This window comes from Tenebrio molitor, chromosome 5 (assembly GCF_963966145.1).
Source record: "Tenebrio molitor chromosome 5, icTenMoli1.1, whole genome shotgun sequence".
Lineage (NCBI taxonomy): Eukaryota > Metazoa > Arthropoda > Insecta > Coleoptera > Tenebrionidae > Tenebrio > Tenebrio molitor.
Window position 1 is genome coordinate 13,577,513 of NC_091050.1, and position 22,848 is coordinate 13,600,360.

General features: G+C 42.3%; 5 protein-coding genes across 9 annotated transcripts in view; 2 read left to right on the forward strand and 3 right to left on the reverse strand.

Moving 5' to 3' along the window:
- Positions 1–428: 428 nt before the first annotated feature.
- LOC138131327 (solute carrier family 2, facilitated glucose transporter member 1-like) lies at positions 429–2,681 on the forward strand. Of its 3 annotated transcripts, XR_011159762.1 has the most exons (7): positions 431–813; positions 863–1,417; positions 1,464–1,727; positions 1,783–1,995; positions 2,043–2,255; positions 2,308–2,500; positions 2,554–2,681. XR_011159762.1 is itself a non-coding variant. In XM_069048295.1 (6 exons), the coding sequence occupies exons 1-5, from the start codon at positions 718–720 to the stop codon at positions 2,454–2,456; spliced, it is 1,542 nt and encodes a 513-aa protein (XP_068904396.1). In that variant the 5' UTR covers positions 429–717; the 3' UTR covers positions 2,457–2,500; positions 2,554–2,681. The 3 variants fall into 3 exon arrangements, 2 of the variants coding, with proteins under 2 accessions (XP_068904396.1, XP_068904397.1); XM_069048295.1 differs by having other exon boundaries at positions 429–813; positions 2,043–2,500; XM_069048296.1 differs by having other exon boundaries at positions 2,308–2,681.
- Positions 2,682–2,731: 50 nt separating this feature from the next.
- On the forward strand, positions 2,732–4,458 carry LOC138131328 (solute carrier family 2, facilitated glucose transporter member 3-like). Its single transcript, XM_069048297.1, has 5 exons — positions 2,732–2,867; positions 2,914–3,666; positions 3,718–3,930; positions 3,978–4,190; positions 4,239–4,458. Exons 1-5 carry the CDS (start codon positions 2,763–2,765, stop codon positions 4,398–4,400), a joined length of 1,446 nt encoding a protein of 481 aa, XP_068904398.1. The 5' UTR covers positions 2,732–2,762; the 3' UTR covers positions 4,401–4,458.
- A 406-nt stretch (positions 4,459–4,864) lies between these two features.
- Positions 4,865–6,329, reverse strand: LOC138131331 (ubiquitin-conjugating enzyme E2 J2-like). Its single transcript, XM_069048301.1, has 4 exons — positions 5,926–6,329; positions 5,644–5,878; positions 5,454–5,591; positions 4,865–5,409 (listed from the first exon to the last, which is right to left on the reverse strand). The coding sequence occupies exons 1-4, from the start codon at positions 6,042–6,044 to the stop codon at positions 5,224–5,226; spliced, it is 678 nt and encodes a 225-aa protein (XP_068904402.1). The 5' UTR covers positions 6,045–6,329; the 3' UTR covers positions 4,865–5,223.
- Positions 6,330–6,864: 535 nt separating this feature from the next.
- IntS4 (integrator complex subunit 4) lies at positions 6,865–10,680 on the reverse strand. Its single transcript, XM_069048283.1, has 7 exons — positions 10,388–10,680; positions 9,584–10,332; positions 9,337–9,535; positions 8,801–8,969; positions 8,288–8,752; positions 7,202–8,224; positions 6,865–7,147 (listed from the first exon to the last, which is right to left on the reverse strand). The coding sequence occupies exons 1-7, from the start codon at positions 10,439–10,441 to the stop codon at positions 6,927–6,929; spliced, it is 2,880 nt and encodes a 959-aa protein (XP_068904384.1). The 5' UTR covers positions 10,442–10,680; the 3' UTR covers positions 6,865–6,926.
- Positions 10,681–10,784: 104 nt separating this feature from the next.
- The window catches only part of LOC138131325 (ichor-like), a 101,112-nt gene continuing 89,048 nt past the window's right edge, over positions 10,785–22,848 (reverse strand). For all 3 annotated transcript variants that reach the window (XM_069048289.1, XM_069048291.1, XM_069048288.1), the window contains 2 exons: positions 12,695–13,909; positions 10,785–12,574 (listed from right to left, as the gene is read on the reverse strand). In XM_069048289.1, the coding sequence (XP_068904390.1) occupies positions 12,110–12,574; positions 12,695–13,846 (1,617 nt within the window). In that variant the 5' untranslated portion in view covers positions 13,847–13,909 and the 3' untranslated portion in view covers positions 10,785–12,109. The remainder of the gene's footprint in view (positions 12,575–12,694; positions 13,910–22,848) is intronic.

A 22,848-nucleotide genomic window follows, 5' to 3' on the forward strand; every position in this document is an offset into this window, starting at 1 on the left:
TGAAAATTGTCAAATTGACAGGAGCATGAAATAACCTCAAAGTAACCAACAATAAATAAACGTTCTTTTTTTTGTTTTTTTTTTTCTGTTTCTGTCGTTTTAATAAAGAGAAAGCGAGGAAGAAAATCGTGACGTCACCTCAAAAGGGTAAAAATTGGACTATATTTGCAAACAGGTCGTGGTTCTTTGATTAAAAAACCGACTATAGGTTAAACACGATTTTGATAATCTTGATCTTTATCAAATTTGATGCGTTCCAACTATACCTGATTAAATCTTCTTTTCATCACCAACTAGACCAATTGACCTGACAACCTACTACGATAATGTCTCTTTACGAAGACTTTATTTGCCAAAAAAAACTAAAGAGTCTTGACGATCTTGATGGCATCATTTTCCGAAGTTAGACTTGAGAAGCTCAAGAGCGACACCACTTGTCAAAAACTTTGACAGTTTGTCGAAGCTCTTGACAAATGTCTCATATCTGCGTAGCAAATTCTTCTTCTACCACTTCTACCACACCGGAGTCATCAATATCCCTTTGAGGGTGGGTAAAAATAGTTTGTACTTGCGTACTTGGTCGTACTAAGCTTCAACAAACACTCCAAAACTCCCCCATTTCACTCTTCGACTGTCAAACTCAACGTCCACTCAAAGTGTCATTTTGACAGTATTTTTCGGTTTTTCGTCAAAAGTGACAGTTTCTTCGGTTAAAAAATGAGTGGCAATTTTGTATTTGCCGTGATAAGCGGGAGCTTAGGATCAGGATTCGCTCATGGATTCCACGCCGGCCTACTCAACATCCTTTCTGGGGTAAATGACCACCTCGTGCGTTCCACAGTCTTCGCATTACTCCCTCCAGGTGATCAACGACTGGTACGACAACCTCGACGACGAGGACCCATTCGAGAACAACGACGACTACAATGACCGTGGTGATATCGTTTACCCCAACTACTACGATGACGATCACGAAGAGCCACACAATCCTCTTGACATAACCGGCACAAAACTCCTCCTGGTGGCGGTTTTCGGACTAGGGGGCATCCTCGGTAGTCTCCTGATTGCGATCTTCGCCGGACTCTTCGGCCGCAAAGGGTCTTTGCTGTGCAGCAACGGCATCTCCTTGCTGGGACTGCTTCTGATGAGCTTCGCTCGTGTGGCTTATTCCTTCGAATTGTTCATCATCGGCCGACTGTTGCTGGGGATCAGCGCAGGGTTGCACAGCGGCTTGAGCCCCATGTACTTGATCGAAATCGCCCCAGAGTGCCTTCGGGGGATAGTTGGCAGCGCTTACTACGCCTCGGTGGCGCTGGCGGTCGTCGCAGCTTACATCTTTACTTTGCCCTCAGTTATGGGGTCGAAAGGGCTGTGGCCCTTTCTCTTTTTGTTTGCTTTCTTTCCCCCGATCATCCAGGTAAGTCACAACAGAAAGCCTCCACCGAAAACACGTCTCGTTTAAGAGTGTCATGTTGGTGTTTTGTCCCGAAAGTCCCAAATATCTCTACATGAACAAAGAAGACGAAGATGCGGCTGAAGATTCGCTGGCGACGCTCAGGGGAGATGACATTGACGACGAAATGGAAGAACTGAGAGAAGAAGGGAATATCTTGCAAGAAATTGGACCAGTGACGTTTGCCAGACTGTTCAATGACCAAACGCTCAGATCTCCTCTGATCATTTGCACCGTCATCATGTTCGGACAGCAAGCTTGTGGTATTGACGTAGTAAGTCTTACCTCTTCTCTGACTCTCAAGCTTTTAATCTTTAATGTCTTTCAAGATAATTATCTTCTCTACCGTCTTGATTGAAGGGTTCGAGTACACACATAGCGGCGCAATTAACTGCACCATCGGTCTAGGTTTCACCCTCTTGATAACATGCATCGTTTCCATGTTCCTCATAGAAAAAGTGGGTCGCAAAATGTTGCTCATGGCCAGTTTTGGAGGCATGTTCTTCATCTCCATCTGTCTTTCAATCACCATGATACTGACGGTAAGACAAAACCTCGACGGGACAACCACCTCAACATTTCCTTCCAGCAAAGTCCCTACGTTGGTGACCAAGTCTCCCACGTCTCGGTCTTCTTCATCTTCCTTTACATCATCATGTTTGCTCTCGGTGTTGCCACCATTCCGTGGTTCCTCACAGCGGAGCTTTGCAACCACTTCGCCAGGCCCATGTCGATATCCATCGCCACCACTGCCAATTGGATCATCCATTTTATCATAATTATGTCATGGTTGCCCCTAGTGGTGACCACGCAGCAAAACATGCACAAAACCAAAACTTATCACCTTCTTCCAGGCAGTAGCAGGAAATTTTGCATTCCTAATCTTCATCGTCTTCGATTTGATTTTGGTGATTTTTGTCGTTCTTACTATGAGGGAGACCAAAGACTTGAGCTCCATCGACATTCTAGAATTGTTTTACGACTAATGGAGCACCAAGTGTAAGAGTTAAGGGTAAATCTACCATAAAATGGTAGTTGTGTCGGAAGGTACCAAAACCACATGAGATTCTTTCTTCTGCATCTATTACCTTCCCTTCTAGAAGATACTCATGACGCCAGTTCTGCAGAGAAAGCTCCAAAGAACAATCGGCGATTATTTTTGCTACTGTGGTGCGATTTTTGTGCAAATAAAACACTTTAAGAATGTGAATACTATTTATTTAAGATCTTTCTGTTTTGTCTAAATCTGTAACAATTGCAACTTGATCAGGTTTGTCATCCATCATTTTGGCAATTTGATGACGTTGACATGAACAACATCAACTCAAAATATCTCCTGGCTGTGTTGTCCTCTTCGGTGGGTTCCGGGTTCCAACACGGTTACAACTATGGAGTGGTCAACGTCGCCCACAAGGTACCACCCTCTTTGGAGAAAACTTCTTCTGATTCCGAATTTCCAGACGATCGAGCAGTGGATTCGCGAAAACAAGAAAGACAGACTGAAGAAGGCGCCGTCCGAAAAAGACATAATCTTCATATGGACCATCGCCATCTCCATCTTCTCCATAGGCGGAATGCTTGGTAGCTTGATGACCGCTTACTTCGCCAACAGGTTCGGCCACAAAGGAGGTCTAGTCTGGAACAACTGTATCATGTTCCTGGCGGCAATCTTCCTCTTCTTCGCCAAAGCAGCCAAACTGTACGAAGTGTTCATTTTGGGACGCCTCCTGATCGGGATCAACGCCGGACTAAACTCGGGTTTGTGCCCCATGTACTTGGCAGAAATCGCCCCCGTGCGCCTTCGGGGCTCAACCACCGCGCTCTACTCCTTCGTCGTGAGCGTGTCGCTCTTCGTGTCGCAGTTTTTCTCGCTGGAAGCCACCCTGGGAGATGCGGAAAACTGGCCCACCATCTTCGCCATCGCCGTCATTCCCTCCTTGTTGCAACTCGTCGCTCTGTGGATCTGTCCCGAGTCGCCTCGCTTCCTCTTCTTGACGGTGGACGACGAGGTCAAGGGCCAGAAGGCTCTGGTTTGGCTGCGGAACAAGGCGGACATCCGGGCCGAAGTTAGCTCGTTGATCGAACACAAGACAGTGTTGCAACAGCTGCCTACCGCGTCTTTCAAGGCGATGTTCAAGCACTCGGTGTACCGGACCCCGCTGATAATCTGTCTGACGATGGTGCTGTCCCAGCAATGCTGCGGTATCGAAGCTGTACCTTAAGTATCTGCACTCGTGGTACCGTAACTAACAAATCTCTTCCAGACGCTCTACTTCTCTGCTAAGATGCTGGAGAACGCAGGATTGACGCCAAAAGAGGCGCAGTACGCCAGCCTCACTATGGCCATACTGTTAGTAGTTTGTACGTTTGGCTGTGTCATGCTGATTGACGCTCTAGGACGGCGAATGTTGTTCCTCTTGAGTCTGTGTGGCATGACGGTCGACACGATTTTCGTAGCTGTAGTACTCATGTTATCGGTAATGTCCACCGCTTATTCGCATCCTTGGTAATCTCTGGTTTGCAGAAAGACGATGTTGTCAGGGAAAACGTCAAGATAATCACGGCGAGCGCCGTGGTACTCTTCGCAGGTTGGTACGCTCTAGGTACCGGAACTGTCCCCATGGTGGTGACCATAGAGTTGTTCAACACCATAGCGCGGCCATTTGCCGTGTCCATAGTTGTACCAGTAAGCTGGCTGGGCAGTTTTATTGTTAGCGTGACTTATCTGCAACTGGCGGTAAACACTTCACCAAAACGATAACGTATCAGTAATTCACAATTCTAGGAAAAATTGGGGTACTACTTGTTTGTCGTGTACCTCATGCTGGACCTCTTCCTTTTCCTTTTTATCCACATGTACTTGCCAGAAACTAAAGGAAAGAAGTCCAAAGATATCATCAAACTCTTCTCCAATATAAACATCGATTCGTCGTCCGTAGCTGAGTAAAATTTACAATGACTGAAATGTGGTACTTTTATGTCTAGGAATTATATTTTAGCAGTTGTTTTGCGTTAAATTATTTTTGTGTCAAATCGAAGGTCATTTTTGACGTGTGTCGGTTTGTGGTGAAAGCTGCGACGTGACTTTGAGACGTCGTGGAATCTGGTTGAGTCACCACTTTCGCGCTTAATGGAACAGTAAATGAATCGGTTTCTACAGCGTACGAGGAATAAGTGATTCGGAGAAAGTTTTAGTACGAGATAATTGCACCAATCTGTTCGCTTTAGTTATCGCTTCCTCGACCAGATGGAGATTTAAGAGAGAGACGGAAAGAGTGGTGGTCGTGTTGTAGAAAGGGACAAAGCATAAACACTATTAATCACACACCTGTTGGGCGATTGTAATACATGATTTAATTTGGGTGTTTGAGTTGAGATGAGTCATGGGCGAGACAATGGGAAAATAGGTGATAAAGAATGAGAAAAAATATATTTAATATTATTACAACCAATATGATACAAATATTAATAACAATAATACTAGAGTTATGATATATTACAGAAGTTATTTACATTGGAGAATTTAATGAACCGTTAACTGCCGTTACAATTTAAGTAAAACTTGTGAAAATGTGAAAGCAACGAAAACGATCCTCCTGTTAAGGTTTTCGGAAACTATCAACAAGGCTAAGTCTGGTGCGCTCTATAAAAAATTCTCTTAATTTTTCTATAAACGTCAAATAGAATCTTGCGTCGTTCTTCTGAACTGGAAAAACTAAAACCAAAAAAATATAAAACGTAGGATGCGACTTTGACGTTAGTTAGGAACCCTATTCGGTTTCGGATGCCGTCGTTATCACTACATATTTTACCGTAATCGCAAACGCAGCAACACCAATAAATACTATCAAATTAGTAATACATGATTGGAAATTGCTTGGTTCAGCTACTGACCGGGAAGGTTTCTCGTTCTCGGGCGTGTTGTTGTTCACGTTGCTCCGCTGTGTCAGCACCTCCTGAAACACGTGTCAAAACTGCTTTTTACACGTGAACGACTCACCTCCATTTTGGTAACCATCTCTGGGAACAAGTCGCAAAACTCCTTGTCCTTGAGATTGAATTCGATAGAATGGTAAGCAAACTGCCGCTTGTCGTACTCGGAGGTCTCTATGCTCCCGAGAGTGGGGCTCTTTTCCAACTGTCAATCAAACGAAAGTTATGCATTGATTGGTGTCGCCGAGCGAAATTACCATGAAACTGAGCAGTCCTGTGAGTATGGTCGACACACTCCACGCCGGGTTCCACGTGTCGGGGTGGAAATCGGATATGCTGAGACAGAGCTTCTTGTTGGTGCGAAACCGTCCATTGGGGGTTATCATGTAGATCGAGGGGGGCTTGAACGGGAATTCGCGGGGGAAGATGAGCTTACCGTGGTAGAAACCCCCTTCGTAGGGCGTGTTTTCGGGCCCGCACACTACATAGTGCCTGCAACTTACATAACGACACTGCGACTCCACGTACCAATCACTTACCATTGCAAAATATTTGAAGGTACAGGTTCGGCCGTAATGTACGGTACTGGGTCTCCTTTCAGCCTCAAGTAGTCCTGCTTTAGTCTCGAGGTGGCACTGTTTGGCTTGCGATTCGACATGTTCGGTAGGTGTTGATTAAAATGCAAAGTTGTGCATAATTGGATTTGAGGTTATGTGCTCTTATACGCACTTATTGACGTTATGTTATCGGTTTTTATCACTCGGGAGATGTAATTAATCAAAGTCGATCGACCAGGGCCAGTTCCGGAGATGCTTAACTTGCGATTTTTCAATTTCGTTCCAAAAACTTGAAATAATGACAAATGACGTGAAGACGAACTGTCATTTCACTCAGACGAATACGTGATTTGGTTGGAATTTGACACTTGACACCGATGTTGCCATTCACTTACCCAGGAAAATTATAAAACGCGTGTTTTGAGTTATGTAACAAGAATGTCGTGAAAGACAACAATTACTGCACGTGCTCCTAGAACTACGTGATTTTACAACAATTATAGACAATCATTATCACACTCCATCATCTGTGACTCCATCTCCTCTTCTATGGCACGGATTACGTATTAATCTCTATGGTTTGAGTGAAACCTCAACTCAACTGATAGGATTAATGGAATACTCCAGCACTACACTCATCATCCTCTAGAAACCAAGACATTCCGATTTTCGGTTGTAAAAAGAAAATACTGTGTGTTTTTCTGCAGAAACTTTATAGTAGGAAGGACTCATGCAGTACTGGAAAGTGCAATAGAAGACTAAACACCTTTTTAAAATTGAAACACAAGTCTCGCTCTATAAAACATAATCTTTAACTAACAAATAAAAAGAGAAATCAATTTTTCCATCTTACATAGGAATCCTGTAACATAACGTAAAAAAGTTTCATGCCCAAATACATAAAAAATGTCCACACCTGAATTAAATAATACTGTTATCAAATCTTTATTATCCTCCTCTTTTTTACTTAAAAAATATAGACTTTACAGAGCTCTTTTGATAGGTTTTGGGGCCACACTAACTTTGACGGGCTTGCACAAGTCCAGCAAAGTAGGTATTGACGTAACATTTGTCTTTCTTTTCCCAACATCAGCTTCTGGAGTGGCTAGCGTCACATTAATTTCCACATTGCAAGCTTCTGACCACACTTGGTGGGATATCAAGACCGACGTGAGCAACCTCAAATTGTACCCCGTCTGTGCCTCTGCAACATAACCTCAAAATCCAGCTCCCTAAAAATAAAAATCAATAAACCCACCTTCACTATTCCCATCCAGGTGCAGCGGCTTCAGATGTGCCGGCCGCGGCAAAATAATCTGCGTCTTCTGATCTGGATACTTCACTTTCAGTCTGATCCTGCTGGGATCGATCAAGTGCCTCAACTCTGCCTCAAAGTGCACTGACATGACCAACCCCGCTGTGAATTTCAACGACGTGTCTGTTTGCCCGTTCGGTTCGATAATCTCGGCCGAACTCATGCGAATTTGAGTGTTGGGTCTGGGGATTTTACCCGGTTTGGCGTCTGTGAGTAGAGGGATTAGGATCCGGGAAACTGTCCCGGGCTTGGGTTCTTCCAGAACCGACAGCTCGCGGAAGACCGCACCCGTGAAGCTGTCAGGTTCGAGTCCCGCCAAAGACAAGTCCCTCTGCATGTCTTCCACTACTGTGAGGAAGTGGTGGCAAGGGGCCAGAGCTGAGGCGTTGCTGCCTCGAACTATGTAGACCAGGTTGAGGGCGAGGGCCCTCAACCTGAACATTTTTACGGCGCATTCTTCCACGGGGCTCAGCCCCACGAAGAAAAATTGCAGTTTCAGACAGTAGTCGAGGAGGTTTTGGATATTTGTTTTGAGATTGTTGGCCTGCTGGGTGGCCAAAGTTCCGGGATTTAACCAAAAACCTTTTTCGATGATTTGAGACATGATCAACTGGGCCCCTATGTACAACGATGTGAACTGCGCCGTCCCTGCAACCGCCGAGTCGATCTCGCTCAAACGATTCAAGTGTTCTTTAGCGGTCTGCAAAAGAGTTGTTTGGACTTTGAGCGTATTCTCCGCCATTTCCATGTTTGAAATGACGTTGTTCAAGAACTCGAGACTCTCTGGGACCGTCTGGGGTCGCGAAATCGTGTTGCAACTAGAATCAGGAAGACTCAAAACCGGGACCAAACTAGGCATCGTGTCGCTGATGTAGCCGTAATGGCGGAGAGTGTGAGGTTCGAGCAACGGAATGATAGTTGGCGACCATTTCGCAGCGTTCAGGATCAAGATCAAGACGCAAATATCTATTTTAGGTCAAGAAAAATAATTTAGCAAGTGTGGAGGTACTCAGGTGGTGTCAAGGATACATTGTGGGTTCTCCACGTCGGGTTCAGCTGTGTCGAAAAACGGGTGAATGTTGAGCAGTTGGGGTACCAACGGGAGGACTAGTTCCGGGTGTTGGGCCCCTATCCTCTGCAAGCACCGATACGTCGATCTCTTGTCGTGGGGGTACTTCTTCAAGTTATCCAAAAGCTTCTCCACGCACATTTTCAAGCCGGCGGTGGTGGACATGCGACACGAGGCCAACATTCCGTGCAAACCCTCTCTCACGTCCTGCGAGAAGTCTTCCAGGGCCCCCAAGATCGTCTCCAGTTGGTCATCGCGTAAAATGATGTGCTCAGAGATGCGTCTCAAGCTGTCGATGGCCTTGAGACGCACGTCTTCGATCTCGTCGTTGAACATGTCCACCAGGAAGTCTAGAGACAAGTTGGCGAATTGCGGGTTGTGGATGGAGAGTTCGCAGAGAGACTCTACCGCAGCGGATCGGACCTCTAAATTGACAAGATAAAACAAAATCTTTTGTTGGGGGCCAAACCGACCTAAAAACTCGTCTTCTAGGCCGTGTACAAAAGCCCCACAAGCTCCGCTACTCATGAGGTTGATGCTGTCAGCGTCCAACATCTCTCGCGGGGCGTCGTCGGCCCACTTCTTCCCACTCGCCCACTCGCCACTGGTGACATTCTCCCACGCCAGCTCGTGAGCGGTGCGCTAAAATTCAAAATCAGACTTTTACGCAACTAGTTATGAAAGCCATACTTTTTTTCACGAATTTGCAGATTGATTAACGAGGGCGTAGCCCGAGAAGTGAAAAAAAGAGACTTTCATAACGTGGACACACTATTTTTTTGCATATCCATGCAAGTTGAGAAATTTGGTCCAAAAGGATTGATTAAAAATTACAAAAAAAATAGGTATGCTTTGACAATCATCTCCAAGGAAATGGAATAAGATGATGCAAAAAAGTACAACTTTCGCTACGATTTTTCGTGTAAAAAAGTGCTACTTTCATTACGATTTTGCGTGTATAAAAGTGCCACTTTCATTACGATATGCAAAAAAAATCATTTTCTTATACTTTTCGCCTCATGTTCGACATCAGCTTCTTGTCTAAAGTTTGGTTGAGGAATCTGGCGCTGACAAGTTTCATGGATCCGAGTAGTTTAGCCGCTAGGGTCCTCACGTGGATTGACAAGTCAGACATGGCGTTGCACACTTTGCCGAAAGCGTCGTCTATGAGGCGGATTTCGTGCTCGCTACCGGGCAGCACCACCTCACTGAAACCTATCTTAGATTTGACCAAAAACATGTTGCAAACAACTCACTTTTCGGGGTAGGTATTCCCCAACAGGCACACCAACTTGAGGACGACCTGTCGCACTATTTCATAGTCGTCTTTCAAGGCCTCACAAACGTCAATGTAAATATCTGGATTGATCTTGAAACATCGCTCGTGCAGCGTTATGATCGTCGAAAATGCTTGACTGCGCACTCTGGCGTCGTCATTATTGAAATATGAGCTGATCAGAAGCATCAATTTCTCGGCGTCGGCCCCCGAGCAAATCGGCGTGTGCACGCCTATGATCTCCAGACATTTGCATTTCACCGCGTGACTGATGTCTTTCAGGTAACTTTTAGCGATATCTACGAGCTTCTGGTGGAGGGCGATGACACTATCAGGCACTAGTTTTCCAAGTTTCAATATTGTGTTCATCCCCTGCGCTATGACCTTATGAGAATGGTCATTTTTCAGCAGGGCAATTGTCTCATCAACAATAGAGACCACATCTGCATTTAGCAAATGTCCAATATCAGACAAGAGCGCCAAAATTTTAACTCGTACGGCCGATTCCGGCTCATTTTTAAAGTGATCGCTCAATTTTTTTACCGCTTCAGGTACGTCGCTTGCTTCAAGTTCAAACGTGTCGGAGACCCTCAACAACGTTCGCAACGCCTCGCTGCTCGTCTTGCAACCCTCGAGACAACTTATGAGGGCGAGAGACGAGTTTCCTGTCCCCGCAGGAGGTTTCTTCACGAGACGGAGCTTCTTAATCGGCTGGGATAAATAACTCTCCTAAAAACAATACCCATAACCTCACTTTCTCTTTGATTGCATTTTTCGAGTCTACCTGGATTGTTTGGGTGTACTCGGCCAAAGCTCGCTTCTTCAAGACCGCAGCCATGTCGCCGCTTATTTGGAACTGAGCTGTTTAACTAAATTATCTGCATTTTATTTATTTCGCAGCTGTCAAACATCGAATATGTTGCTGGCGACCTCTAACGGTGGTTTTAATCAAAACGGTGTTTGTGCATGTTCCTTGTCGAATTCTGTTCGGTATTGTTATTTATTCATTTGTAGTAATTTATTGTGTGTTAAGCTTGTACTGTTGTCATTTTATTGTCATGATTTTGCAGTTAAAAATCATGTACGGTGTCTCGAAAATGGCAATGTCACTTGACAGATGAGTTAGCAGTGGCGTATCAGTTGGGTATAAAACGGGGTTGAATTTGAATAAAATGCGGGACTTTTAAATAATGTTTATTTGTAATAAGTTCACAATTATATAATAAAAAGTTATAAAATGTAAATATATGAATCTAGGTATAAAAATACTTTATAAAATCAATAATAAAGAGGAGATAAAATCTGATATAACTATACATAACGTAAATTGAGTATAAAAAACATGTTCTATGGCGAATATAAACAAAAGTTTATATAGTGTGTCTGAATGTACATATTTTCGTACGTATATGTAGTCTATTTGAGTATTGTCTTTCAGAGAGAACACAGTTGAAAAATGTTGGCAGTAATGGGCCGATGAAGCAAGCAAAAAAAAACTAAATTGAATGAGATCCAAATAGAACAAAAAACATAATAATAATATAAATCCCTTTACCATGGCAAACTGTCATAAATAAGAATTAAGAACATTTACAAAAAACATCAACAAATACTGATTATAATACAAAAAATAATTAGTAAACAAGAGCATTAAGTATGATCGATTTACAAAACAATTGTAACATACGTAAACATTTATAACATAGACAACAAATTCTAAGATGGTAAGATTAGAAAATAACAAATTACGCGACTCGGTCGCATTTGTACTCACATTTGCAATGTGTACAACAAATTATACTATTTATTCAATATACAAAATAACATTTTTATTTTACAAAGTGAGTATTATAAGGTAAAAAGGTCATATAATGCCTTGACATATGGTAAACTGAAGTTTTACTAAATCACTAAGCGCTAGCATAAAACTAAAAGCATCTGTAACTAAAGTAATGCTTCGTCGAAGCACCTCGCAGTAACCTAAGACAGGGTGGAATAATAATACTTTTAACGATTAGGAAATGGACAGAAAACAATTAGACATTCCACCCTGCCGCAACAAACCTAAACATACGATAAATAAATTAAAAAAATTACTAAATTTTATTAAGTAAACGCGATAATACAGAAATGGCAAGAAATTTTAGGCAGATTTCCATACAATAAATACAACACAAAATTCCGATTACTTTTGAATAAATTTCACATAATCACAGCACATAAGTAATTAATATAAAAAATTATAACAAAACAAAACAATGCTTAGGAACAAAATTGGCAAATTGCAAATTTGACAATTACTATACGCGATGAGTATTTGTTTTTCGTTGCTGTTCTAGTCACCAATGAATCGACAAAAATTTGTGCGTGGACGGAATGTCGCCAACCAATTCTAAAATAAATAAATAAATAATTTAGGTACCAATATGGGGATGGGTGGATGTGCGCCGCCCCCTGTCAACCCTCAACATTCCGCTCGACCGTACCCTGTCCCCGCGCGACGAAGCTACCTAGTTTTGGCTTTGGCGGCGGCGACATTGCCCGCGGCCGCCGCGTTCTTCTGCGCTATGTGCGTCTGATAGTGCTTGGCCAGGTGGGCCTTCTGCCTAAAACTTTTCCCGCATAAACTGCACGCGAACGGCTTCTCCCCCGTGTGCGTTCTGATGTGCACGTTCACCGAGTACTTATCCTTGAAACCCTTCGAACAGATGCTGCAGTAGTGCAACGAACGTTCTTTCCTAACCCCGTTGCTGGTCGAGGTGGCGTTTTGTACCGTCGTTTGTGCTTTGGTGCTGCTGTTTGACCTCTTGTATTTCTTCGTCGCCGGCTTGGTGCTGGTCACGGAGGGCGTGGCGATCTGAATCGGCGAGTTCAGGTTGTTCAGGATGCCTATTTGGTCCGGACTAATACTATAGACGGTGTTCTCGGCGGAGGTGTCGATCTGGCAGTACTGGTTCACGGACTCCGCCACCTGAAACCATAGGTATTCATTTAACATATTTCCCACAAACCCTCGATGAGTCTATAAATAGTGCGAGACCAAGTGTCTACTCTGGGGAACCCCGAAAAAATAAAGCAAAACGCTTCGCACCTCGTTCGCGATCCTCTTGAGTTTCTCGAAGTCCTCGGGGAAGGACTGGTCGAGCTGCGACAGGAGTAGGTCGTCGACGTTGTGGGATCCGGAGGGGTTGTCTTCTGTCCTCTGGGGCAGATGCTCCTCGAAGACCACCTTGCCGTTGGCGTCGATCCCCGCGACTATCGTGGGGATGTGCTCCTGCTGCTCCTCCTTGATGTAGATGCCTTCGGTCTTGGCCGGGGGCGTGGACAACACCCGCCTCAGCTCGGTGTTGTTCTCCACTTTGTTCGTCTTCACTGTTCCATTATAACGTACGAAAGCTTTACCTTGCAAAGCACTACGTAACAGAGAATCCGGCGAACCGTTATTTGTGTTATTATTGCTTAACTTCCAATCGTTATTGTTATTATTAAAACTATCGTGCGCCTCCAGCAGAGGCGTATCTATAATGAGAGAATTAGCTAGTTCGTCTTTGTTGTCGGCGAATCCACTGTCTTCGTACGTGTAGGTCTCCGACTTGATCAACCCGTCAGTGTTGGGGCTCATTGTACTTTCGTTGTAGTTGTTGTTGAACCCGTTCATCTGTCCCGGGATTATGCTCAAGATGGAGTCGATGTCGAGCCCCGCTTGGAGGTGCTCCATCGACCCCGGACTCGAGATGCTGACGTCCTCCTCTTTGACTATCCCGATAGCCGAGAGGGGCGGTCTGTACCAGGTGGCGTTCTGGTCTATTCCGTTTAATACTGTTAACGTGTAGATCTGTCCGTCGGCGTTGGCCCCTTTCTGGTTGGCCCCGGCCACTCCGTTGCCCTCCTCCGAGTTCCAGCAGTACTTGTTCAGGTCCTCCAGGATGGCGGTCTCTAGTCGGACCGTCTCCTTGTCGCTCCAGAAGTTCGAGTCGAAGTTGGAGCCGCTCTCTGCCGCCGTCGTCGTTGGTATGTGGTTCATCTCCGTCGTCAGCATGTTGTTGTTGGTTTCTTTGCTCTCGTCGGGACTGTTGCTGCCTAAGAACGCGTTCACCGTGCGCATCTGCTTGGTGAACTGCTGGATGGAATGCGTGTCGTTCGAGTCCGGCGTCACCACGAAATCGAAAAAGTCCGTTTTTGTTATGTCCTCGCTGCGGAATGCTTCAGTTATATCCATTATCACAGATTCTTTCAGCTCCATATAATTAGGCACTCGGTGCTGCTCTCATTTCTGGCCGACTTCTGGGATGACGGCGGAAGGAATCTGCAGACAAGATCGCTACTTCAGTACGAACCCGCACAAGCCCCGAGTCACTCCACCGGAGCGCACCTCCGGGTGGATGCATAACTCGACATTTTTCAATTCCCCGCTCTTAATTTAATTCTGCACGCTTCGATTAATGCAGCGACTCAATCATCATCAATAATTATTATTACAAAGATGACTCGATATCAGCTATCTCGTCCGGTTATTTATAATTGAAACGTTTTATGCGGCCTACTTTCGACAGCCGTTTTACGATTTTATTTTTCGAAAAGCCCCGCTTTATGGCTCGACTCGTTTACTGCCCTTAATGAAGTTTATCGTTTTGCAACAAAAGCTGACCAGTCTGACTCGGGGGCATAAAAAGAACCAAAAGAAAAAGAGTCAGTTTAAGGTTATGAGCGGTGGTGGCGCCATCTCCGAACGCTGTGAAAGCCAGCGAAAAAGAAACCGTATCTAAAACAGTGTGACAGAACTGAATTTCATGACTGTTATCTTCTTTATTACCCATAATATTGAAATTTGACGTACTCGTCGAAAATGAGATGATAATCGAATTCCAACGTATATTGAGCGCCCCGGGCCTGTTTATCTAGCCTAGAAAGTCGTAAAAAGTTAATAACGGACCGCGATTCCCTCGTTATTGTTGTCAATTTGAAACGAGCGGTTAATTTTTGAATTTAGGTTGGCACCCCGTACAGCCGTCGGCACAATTCGGTACTCGTCGATTTTTCTTCGAAAAATTACCCCGAAAGAGCGCTTTTCACCCCTCAGAGAAAAAATTCTACTCCCATCACGTGTTCCAATCAAAATTTATGCCCCACGTGATATTTCCACAGCGTAAGTGTGTCATTAACGCTAATTTTTTAACTCTGTGATTGTTCAAGGTTCAGAAGTTTCCAGAAACTGTCACACCGCCTTCTCCCTGATTTTTACGTAATTAAAGCAATTATGATCTGATTTAGAAAATGCAGAAGTTTCCTCTTGTATTGTTACAGAAATTGTTAAACAACTTTGGATTTAATGGGGTTGGACGCGGCTCAAATGTGTGGGTCGTTTGAATTTGAAGTGAAGCTGTCGGGAGAATTCAACATTTATCGATACGTAGTTGGCGTTGCTTCGAAAATTTACCCAAAAAATGTGTTTTTCAAGCCCCAAAGAAGAAATTTGACACCCATCGCGTGTTCCAGTCAAAATGTGGTATTTCTACTGCCTAGGTACGTCTTTAACGTAGATTTTTAATAATTTTTATGTTTTCCAGATTTAGATTTGGTCATCTCGTCATCCCGGATTTTTGGGTAATTAATTATTAGTGTAAATTATGACATTCAGAAAATGCGTAAGAATCCCGTTGGCCCGTTGCGTTGTCACAATTTTTTTTATTACTGGGGGCGAACGCGGTAAATGTCAGGGCCGTTTGAAGTTGAAAGGTACACTATTGACAAACAACAATGACGATGTGCAGCTCCGCACAAAAGAAATGCCCTATTATTGTTTCTAGGACTGTTATCGGCTAATTGTTGGTATTATTAATGATGTCTAGCGAAGCATCCGCGACGGTTATCAATTTGAAAAAGAGCGGCACAAGACGAAAAAGTTTACTGAAATTCCTCGTTAATGACTTTATTGCAACAACAGCAATCTTTCATGGTTGATGCTCTCTTCAATTCCTCGTCCGTTTTTTTCATTAATTATTTATACGGTAATAAATTCATTTTATAATTGTTGAAGTGGAGTTCGAAATGGACAAAGAACTTTTCACGGTGCATTATTCCGGCGGTTAATTAAAACGAAAATGTGCAATAAATCATCGGAATTTTTACGTACGATCGATGCGCTCCCAATTTCGCAAGCTCCAGATCTGGAAGAACGAGAAAATCATTTGCGCAACCATCAATCTTCGAGATAATGAGAAGGTGCTAAACTATTTTAAATAATGCACTTGCGATAATTAACACGGTTATGCAAAAACGCGCGATCTCTTGCTCGCCTAGCGGGATTGTTGCGGGCGCCGCCAGAGGCGCGCCCAACGTCACCGAATCTGTTTCGTTTTCAATGTCATTCTTGTACTGTTTTGAGGAAGTACAAGTCGAAAACAGTTGAATCGGTTTTTTCGATGTTTATAACTGATCGTGCAGTCGCGGCGACCTCAATTTCAATGATTTACTTGATTGAAACCTGAGGTCTCGTTATTGCTCCTGATAAAATCTCGGCACTTGCGATATGATCTGCGACTATTACGCAATCGCGTTTCGCAAGTGGCGTTTGCCGGGGTGGTGTGCGCTGTGACTTTCCAGCCAATTGTTCTTTCTACCTGGCTGTGTACGCCTCCACTCGCCACGCCACTGCTTATCTTCGTGATGATCTCCATTGGGCAAAAAATAGAATGCGGAACATGCGATTACAAGTGCTAGGAATGGATTTTATGACAGGCAATTAAATGCAGCAAGGGCTCGCGATGATAAACAGTATTTTTCACGGTGACTAAACACCTCCACAAATGACAAGCGTCCATTACCGTGAGCGAGGTTGCGTGTTACACACGTCCGCGTGTGCCTCAAAGGCCGAAGAGGAGGTTTGCGGCGCCGGACCAGCGGACTCGGAGGATTGGCCAATCCGATCGCGATTTGTCCGTCTTCGGCGAAAAAACTGACACAAATTCCACCTACTGCGTACGAGTTTTGCGACATCGCACCGCTTTATCTAACCACCGTGGTGCATGTACGTGGTAGTTAAAAGTGAAATTACGATGGCAGGATCGTTACGTTTATGTAAGATGCAAAAATGAGACGAAAGAACGTGGCGATCGGTGCTGATTTATTATCAGGGGGTTTTTCGATGTGCTTTCACCGCATTGGACGCTAATTAAAATCGGTAAATGTCATTGGGCGGTTAAAGAGGACAATTGAAGAAGTCGTGTTTTTATTGCTGGGTGGCGTGGTGGGGTTTCGGTGATATTAATGGGTTTATAATGGCATCTGGAGTCGACGTGTTACACATTCCGCGAGGCCGTTTTTGGATTTAATCTAAATATGGAGTGAAACTTAATTGACATCTGACGAACGCCCACGACAGTTTCTATTCTTCTAGTAGCGCTCCGGTAATTACAAATCGATCCGCGTCCGACTCGTTTCCAATTAATGCCGGAATTTCTGGCAAGAAACACTCAAAAAACAAGAGCAAATCGTAATCGGTGCGGGATTACCATAAACATGCGCGCGAGTTGCGGCTTGGGTGGTAGTTATCCTTTTTACCGACGTGTCGTTTCCCGGTAAGCCAACGAAGACCACTGAAGAAAGATAAAATTGATAGCGGAGCTCGTTAACGTCCGATCGATATGGCCGATAACTATCGACTAATTAAAATTCAAATAAAATTATCTAACACACCGACCAACTAGTACAGCTTGGAATTACGACATTTTCATGACGGGTTTCTGTACACATTCTTATATATAGAGATGTCCTGTCGCTGATAATTGTAGAACTTGTTGGTCGATGGCAAGAAGTACATGAAAAACGTCAAATATCCGAGCGAACGTTCGTCGAATAGCCACGGTTTTATATAAATCATCCAACGAGATTGCTCAAGATCGTCGTTCATGTTTCATTTCCGTTCTTGCACAACCTCTAGGGCCGTGTTGCGACAGATTCGCAAAAAATCCTTAACGCGTTACAGATAATGCGATCCCGCGTGTCGGCGGGACAAGGATGCCGAACGAGCGAGAGGGAAAATGGAGTAATTTGCGAAACGTCATTAAGAATAACTGATTAGGCAATAAAATTGTAGTTGTTCTGATTTTTTTTACGAGCACTTGTGGGCAATTTAGAGATACGGACGCAACATGCACTGATTATTATATACGAATTCTTAAATTATTGTCTGTAATTTGTTAAAACGCGTCGAGCGCATTATATCGGTACACGGGAGACATTATCGGGGCTAAGTAACTAACTGTAGACACGAAATTCACAAAAAGGTAATCGTCGTGACGCAAATTCATCAATTTTATAATTATTTCCACCGAAGAAAACGTGAACAACTCGTTTCGTAAGGATCCTGACACAGTGGTCAGGTTTTAGATTTTTTTCCGAATCCGAAAGTTGACACTTGGCAATTACTCTTTTCCAAATTGAGACGCCGCACAGAAAATCTCGTTCGATTCGATTCAGTATTGTCCGAGATGTTTGAAAAATCAATGATAAATGTTCCTTATTCACTGGACGGAGTTGATTAAACTAAAATATTCCAGCAGTCGCAATAAATTACGTTCATACTGAAAATCAATGACTTTATCTCGTCTTGATTAATGTTGCTCTGCCTCATCAAGGTTAGTTGGAAAGACACAAAAGTTCCTGCAGTTGCAGCAAGAATGCGCCATAAATATTCCACGGGATGCAAATCTGGACGTTTTGCTGGCCAGTGCGGTCTGATTTAAACCGGTGCGCTGTCAGGAACAGCATTTGAACGCGATTGATGTATCGGTTGTAGAGCCCACATCAATCAGGCAATGTGAGTATTTTGTAAAATTTGTCAATATATTTTGAAATTGTAAAATTTTGTTGACGAGAGCTTTTTCAGTAAAGAATCTTTTTCTACGAACTAAAGGATAAGCTGTAATTACGTTATTATAAGTTATAAGAATGCTGCAAGCGCTGTTCACCCCTGGCAATCAGGAATACACCATGGTATTTAGGTGGAAGGGGAAACAACGCGAGAGGGCAAGAGGATTGGTGAATGTTGGGTTAGAACAGGATGCCCCGAGATTTTTTTTTTTTGGTGTGTTAAATAAAGCTCTTTCAAGTGAATCGCGTTTTTCCCAAGAAAAGAAAAAAATACGTTGGTAAAAAGTGAGAGGAAAAATTTTTTTTTCATTATAAAACTGAAAAGTTTTTCAGTTTCTCATGATTTTATTTAAATCTTCAACATATTTCCTGCAATTATTTTATATCAATATTTCAAAAATATTTTTTTTAAGTGATAACCACAGTTATTTATTATACAAGACGATAAAATTGTATTTTATTTTCGAGAGCGGTTTTTAGCGTCGAGATTCTAATTACACTAGAGAAGATAATTAAATTTTATCCACAATTACCTTATAATTGAAGTTTTATCCACACTTATGAACCGTATAAAGTAACACTTTATCCACTAGTGGAATAATGAAATCACTTTATTCCACTAGTGGAATAATGAAAAAATACAATCTTAAATCAATCGAACAGGATCACTTTCTTCCATTTTCACCAACTTGCACAGCGTTTTGTACAAATGGAGTCGATAAACAATCAAAAACAAATAGCGACTATTAACACCTCCGATGTTTTTTAGTTAATTTCAATGATTTTTGAGGTGACATCCGCTGTCAGAGTGTAATGTCAAATCATTTTTTGATGACATGAGATGAAATTTTGGCGATTCTGATTTTAAATCGCTGTAATTGTGGATAAAACGTTATATTGCATTCGTGTTTTAGTCGCATTTTATCCACTTAAGAATATTAACCGCTCGTGCGTTCGCACTCGCGGTTAAAAATTCTTGCGTGGCTAAAATGCTATCTAAAACACTTATACAATAAATAACTATAATCGTCGTGTATAATATTCTATTTTTTTTTTCTATAGCATTTGTATTTTATCATAAAACATTTTTTTTAAATCACCACTAATCGTGTCAGGTTTTAAAATCTCATTAATATGAGCGTTGTTAGGGTAATAAAAAAATACTTTATCTACCCTTGCTGTTAAAGTAGCACTTTATCTACCCTTGTGGTTAAAATGCCACTTGACCTTTTGATTTGAATAGATAAAAGCACACTTTAACATCTGCTATAGAAAAAATAATAAAAGTCAGTATCAAAATACTGAAGACTTGATAATCAAGACTGCCTTGTTTTTAAAAATTGAAAAATATTCTGTGATTTTAATTAAAGTTGTGATTAAAATGCAGCACCAGAATAATGTATTCAGTCTGTTTCAGGCAGGCATTTAACGAGTTATGACATGAGCTAGAGAAGCTTCCGAGCAAGTACAGCCTTAGTCCTGTCACCTACCGCAGGATGAGGTATGTGGTCGAGGATTAAGACCAGTCTACGGCAGTGGCGTAGATAGCTTTTTGCTTTGGGGGGGGTCCACGTACTTTTGCATTAAGTTTTTGGTTTTCAATGTAGTTTCCTACTTATAACACTAGAATATGAAATTATCACAATACGACTTGAAGGAACACATGTTTATTGTTTATACTCATGTTGAAAAAAAAAAACCTCAAAGAACAATTTTAGATAAATAGTCCAGCACGGAAAAAAAAAATTATGCTGTTTTAATTAAAAAAGATCATGATTTAAACAAATACGTACGTACAGTCGCGATCATTAAATTTTGGTCGTCAATGTCATTTTTTGACGCAATTTAAATGGTCCATTGTGTTCAGGCCGTTAGCCCTACCACTGGTGGGGGTTACCACCCCCCCTAACGCAAACCCTTGTTAGTTCTATATCGCACTTGCAACTGAGAAATAAAACCAGAAACATCATTTCAATAAGTCTTTTTTTTTGCTTCACCAATTTTAAAAGCGCCAAACGATATCGCAAATCTGGTCCTTCGAGAAAACGCGATCACATTGTAAAACGGTCGTACCTAAATATCATAACCTATCATCATGTCGTATGACATTAATTTTCATTTTTTTACACTTTGTTGACGTGGACATAATCCGCTACGGATTTTTCTTTAATTTGTGACTAACCAAATTTTGAAATGACATTGACGACCAAAATTTATTGCTCGCGACAGTACTTAGGCAGGCAGGCAACGTTCACGTTGTTTTGGTATAACGAGAGGCCATGATTAATTTTTTTTAACGTTGGACACACTGTTTGATTTCTGTCACTAAAGTGCCTGACATGCGGACCTATTAAAATGAACATAACATGTTGCTGAATTTCCCGCGATGTCTGAGTATTCTTCTATTGCAAAGTAGTAAAACTGACAAAAATGCACTAGACATTGACGCTATTTATAACCTCAAACTTAAAAAAATATAACCTAATTCAACAGACACCGTTACTAAAATTAAATGCAACATTTCCATGGCCTCCCATTAGGCCAAAACAACGTGAATGCATTTTATGTAGTCGATCTTTCAATTTTTAAATCGTGATTTTTTTTCAATACTTTATGTATAGGTACAGTGCAAAGGTGCCAAAGGTAATTGCATGGTAAAACTTATACCCCCTGTTAACTTTTGTTCAGATGAAAATATTCAAACCATTTTTGGAACAAAGTTGGAAGATTTTTTAAACTAAACTGTCAAAAAAGTTGTGAAAAAAATATTTTAGTAAAAGTATTTTCTTGCCACTATCATTTTTAGCAGGCTGAAATGTTAGTTAACTTTAGCCACCTTCATTTTAAAAAAAGTATTATTCAGTTGTGAAAGAATAAGGATGAGCTTTGGGGGGGGTCCGGACCCCCTGGACCCCCCCCTTATCTACGCCACTGGTCTACGGTATGTCTGCAAGTCAAAAACTCATGTTTTTTAAAGTAAACACTCGCATACGTTACGAAATGACAATTATGGCTGTTGTAGCTGTCATTTTAAGCAGCAACAGTTATTAGTTGTTTGAATGACAATTATTAGTTTCTGGTAGTTCCAGTTGTCGGTTAACACGCACTTTCCTTGACGAAAACACATCGATATTTTCGTCCAAATTTGGCGCTCCTCAGGGTTCTCTTTTGGGCCCCGTTGTGTTCGACACAACAACCGATCCAAACAAAGAATAAATCAAGCGCCACCCATTCCGTCCTATGTAAAACCGTCGATCAGGTTGAAAAGTCGTGTGATAAAACGTATAATTAATTTCGCTTCGACGTGGTGTTCGACAAACGGAATTCGGTGCGCGTTGACAGGTCTTCGGAGCGGCTTTTTCTCGGTGCGTAACAAAGTGTCTCGCGTTGGCAACATTTTACGCGTTATTTTCTTGTAGTGAAATATTTACGGCGAAGAATCCGCGCCGTCGCGCAAAAAAATAATAGAAGGTCTCCAGACCTCGATCCGATTGAAAATGGTCTCGATGTCGGAGCAATCATCGATCGAATCTAACTGTACATTGTTTGCATAACGAATCGTTTGTTACCTTGATATTTATGAATATTACGATTTTTAGCGACGTGCGCGGAATTCGAAATTGTGCAAAAACGTCAACAAGGAACACCGCAAAACCTTGGGAACGATTACACTTGAAATTTCTTCTCGATTGGAACAGAAAGAGAGAGATTTCGTCGACAGGGGGGCGGGGAAAAATCGGATTTCTCAAGGCGACAAATCGACCGACAGTGTCAATGCTATTTACGCAAAATACTAGAAAAACCGCAAGACATGCTACGGTAGCCGTTTCATTAAAGGTTAACAATTAATTGAATATTTATCGAGATAATAATTATAAATCGGGCCGCTTGTACCGTTCGATTGAATTTCTAGACAAGGTGCTAAATGCAGGAAATCGACATTACGAAACTATGTCGGTTTGGATTTTTCACCTCTTTGCGAACACCTTTGTGCGGTGAGGAATTACCACCGGCCGTAGATGGCGGCGTTATAAATATCATTTTCTCCTCGACAATTTTTTCCTCTCCTCTTATTATCTATAATTTATTCCAAGACCGCACTGTCAGAAGCAAACTGTAAGATTCTTGACATACTAAGCAGAGAATCTTATTTAATGTTGATTTATGAAATAAAGTACCACCTCTTGTAAAGCGCTTTATTCCTCCGACCATCCGTGGGTTTAGTAATTTTTTACGTTGTAGGCATAGCACAGCAGGCGCAATTTGTTTAATAAATTGATAATTATCGACCGTAATTAATTCGGTTGTCTGAAAAGTCGTTTTTTTTCTACCTTCCTCCGTAATTAATTTCAAAATCTATAACCTGAATTAAAC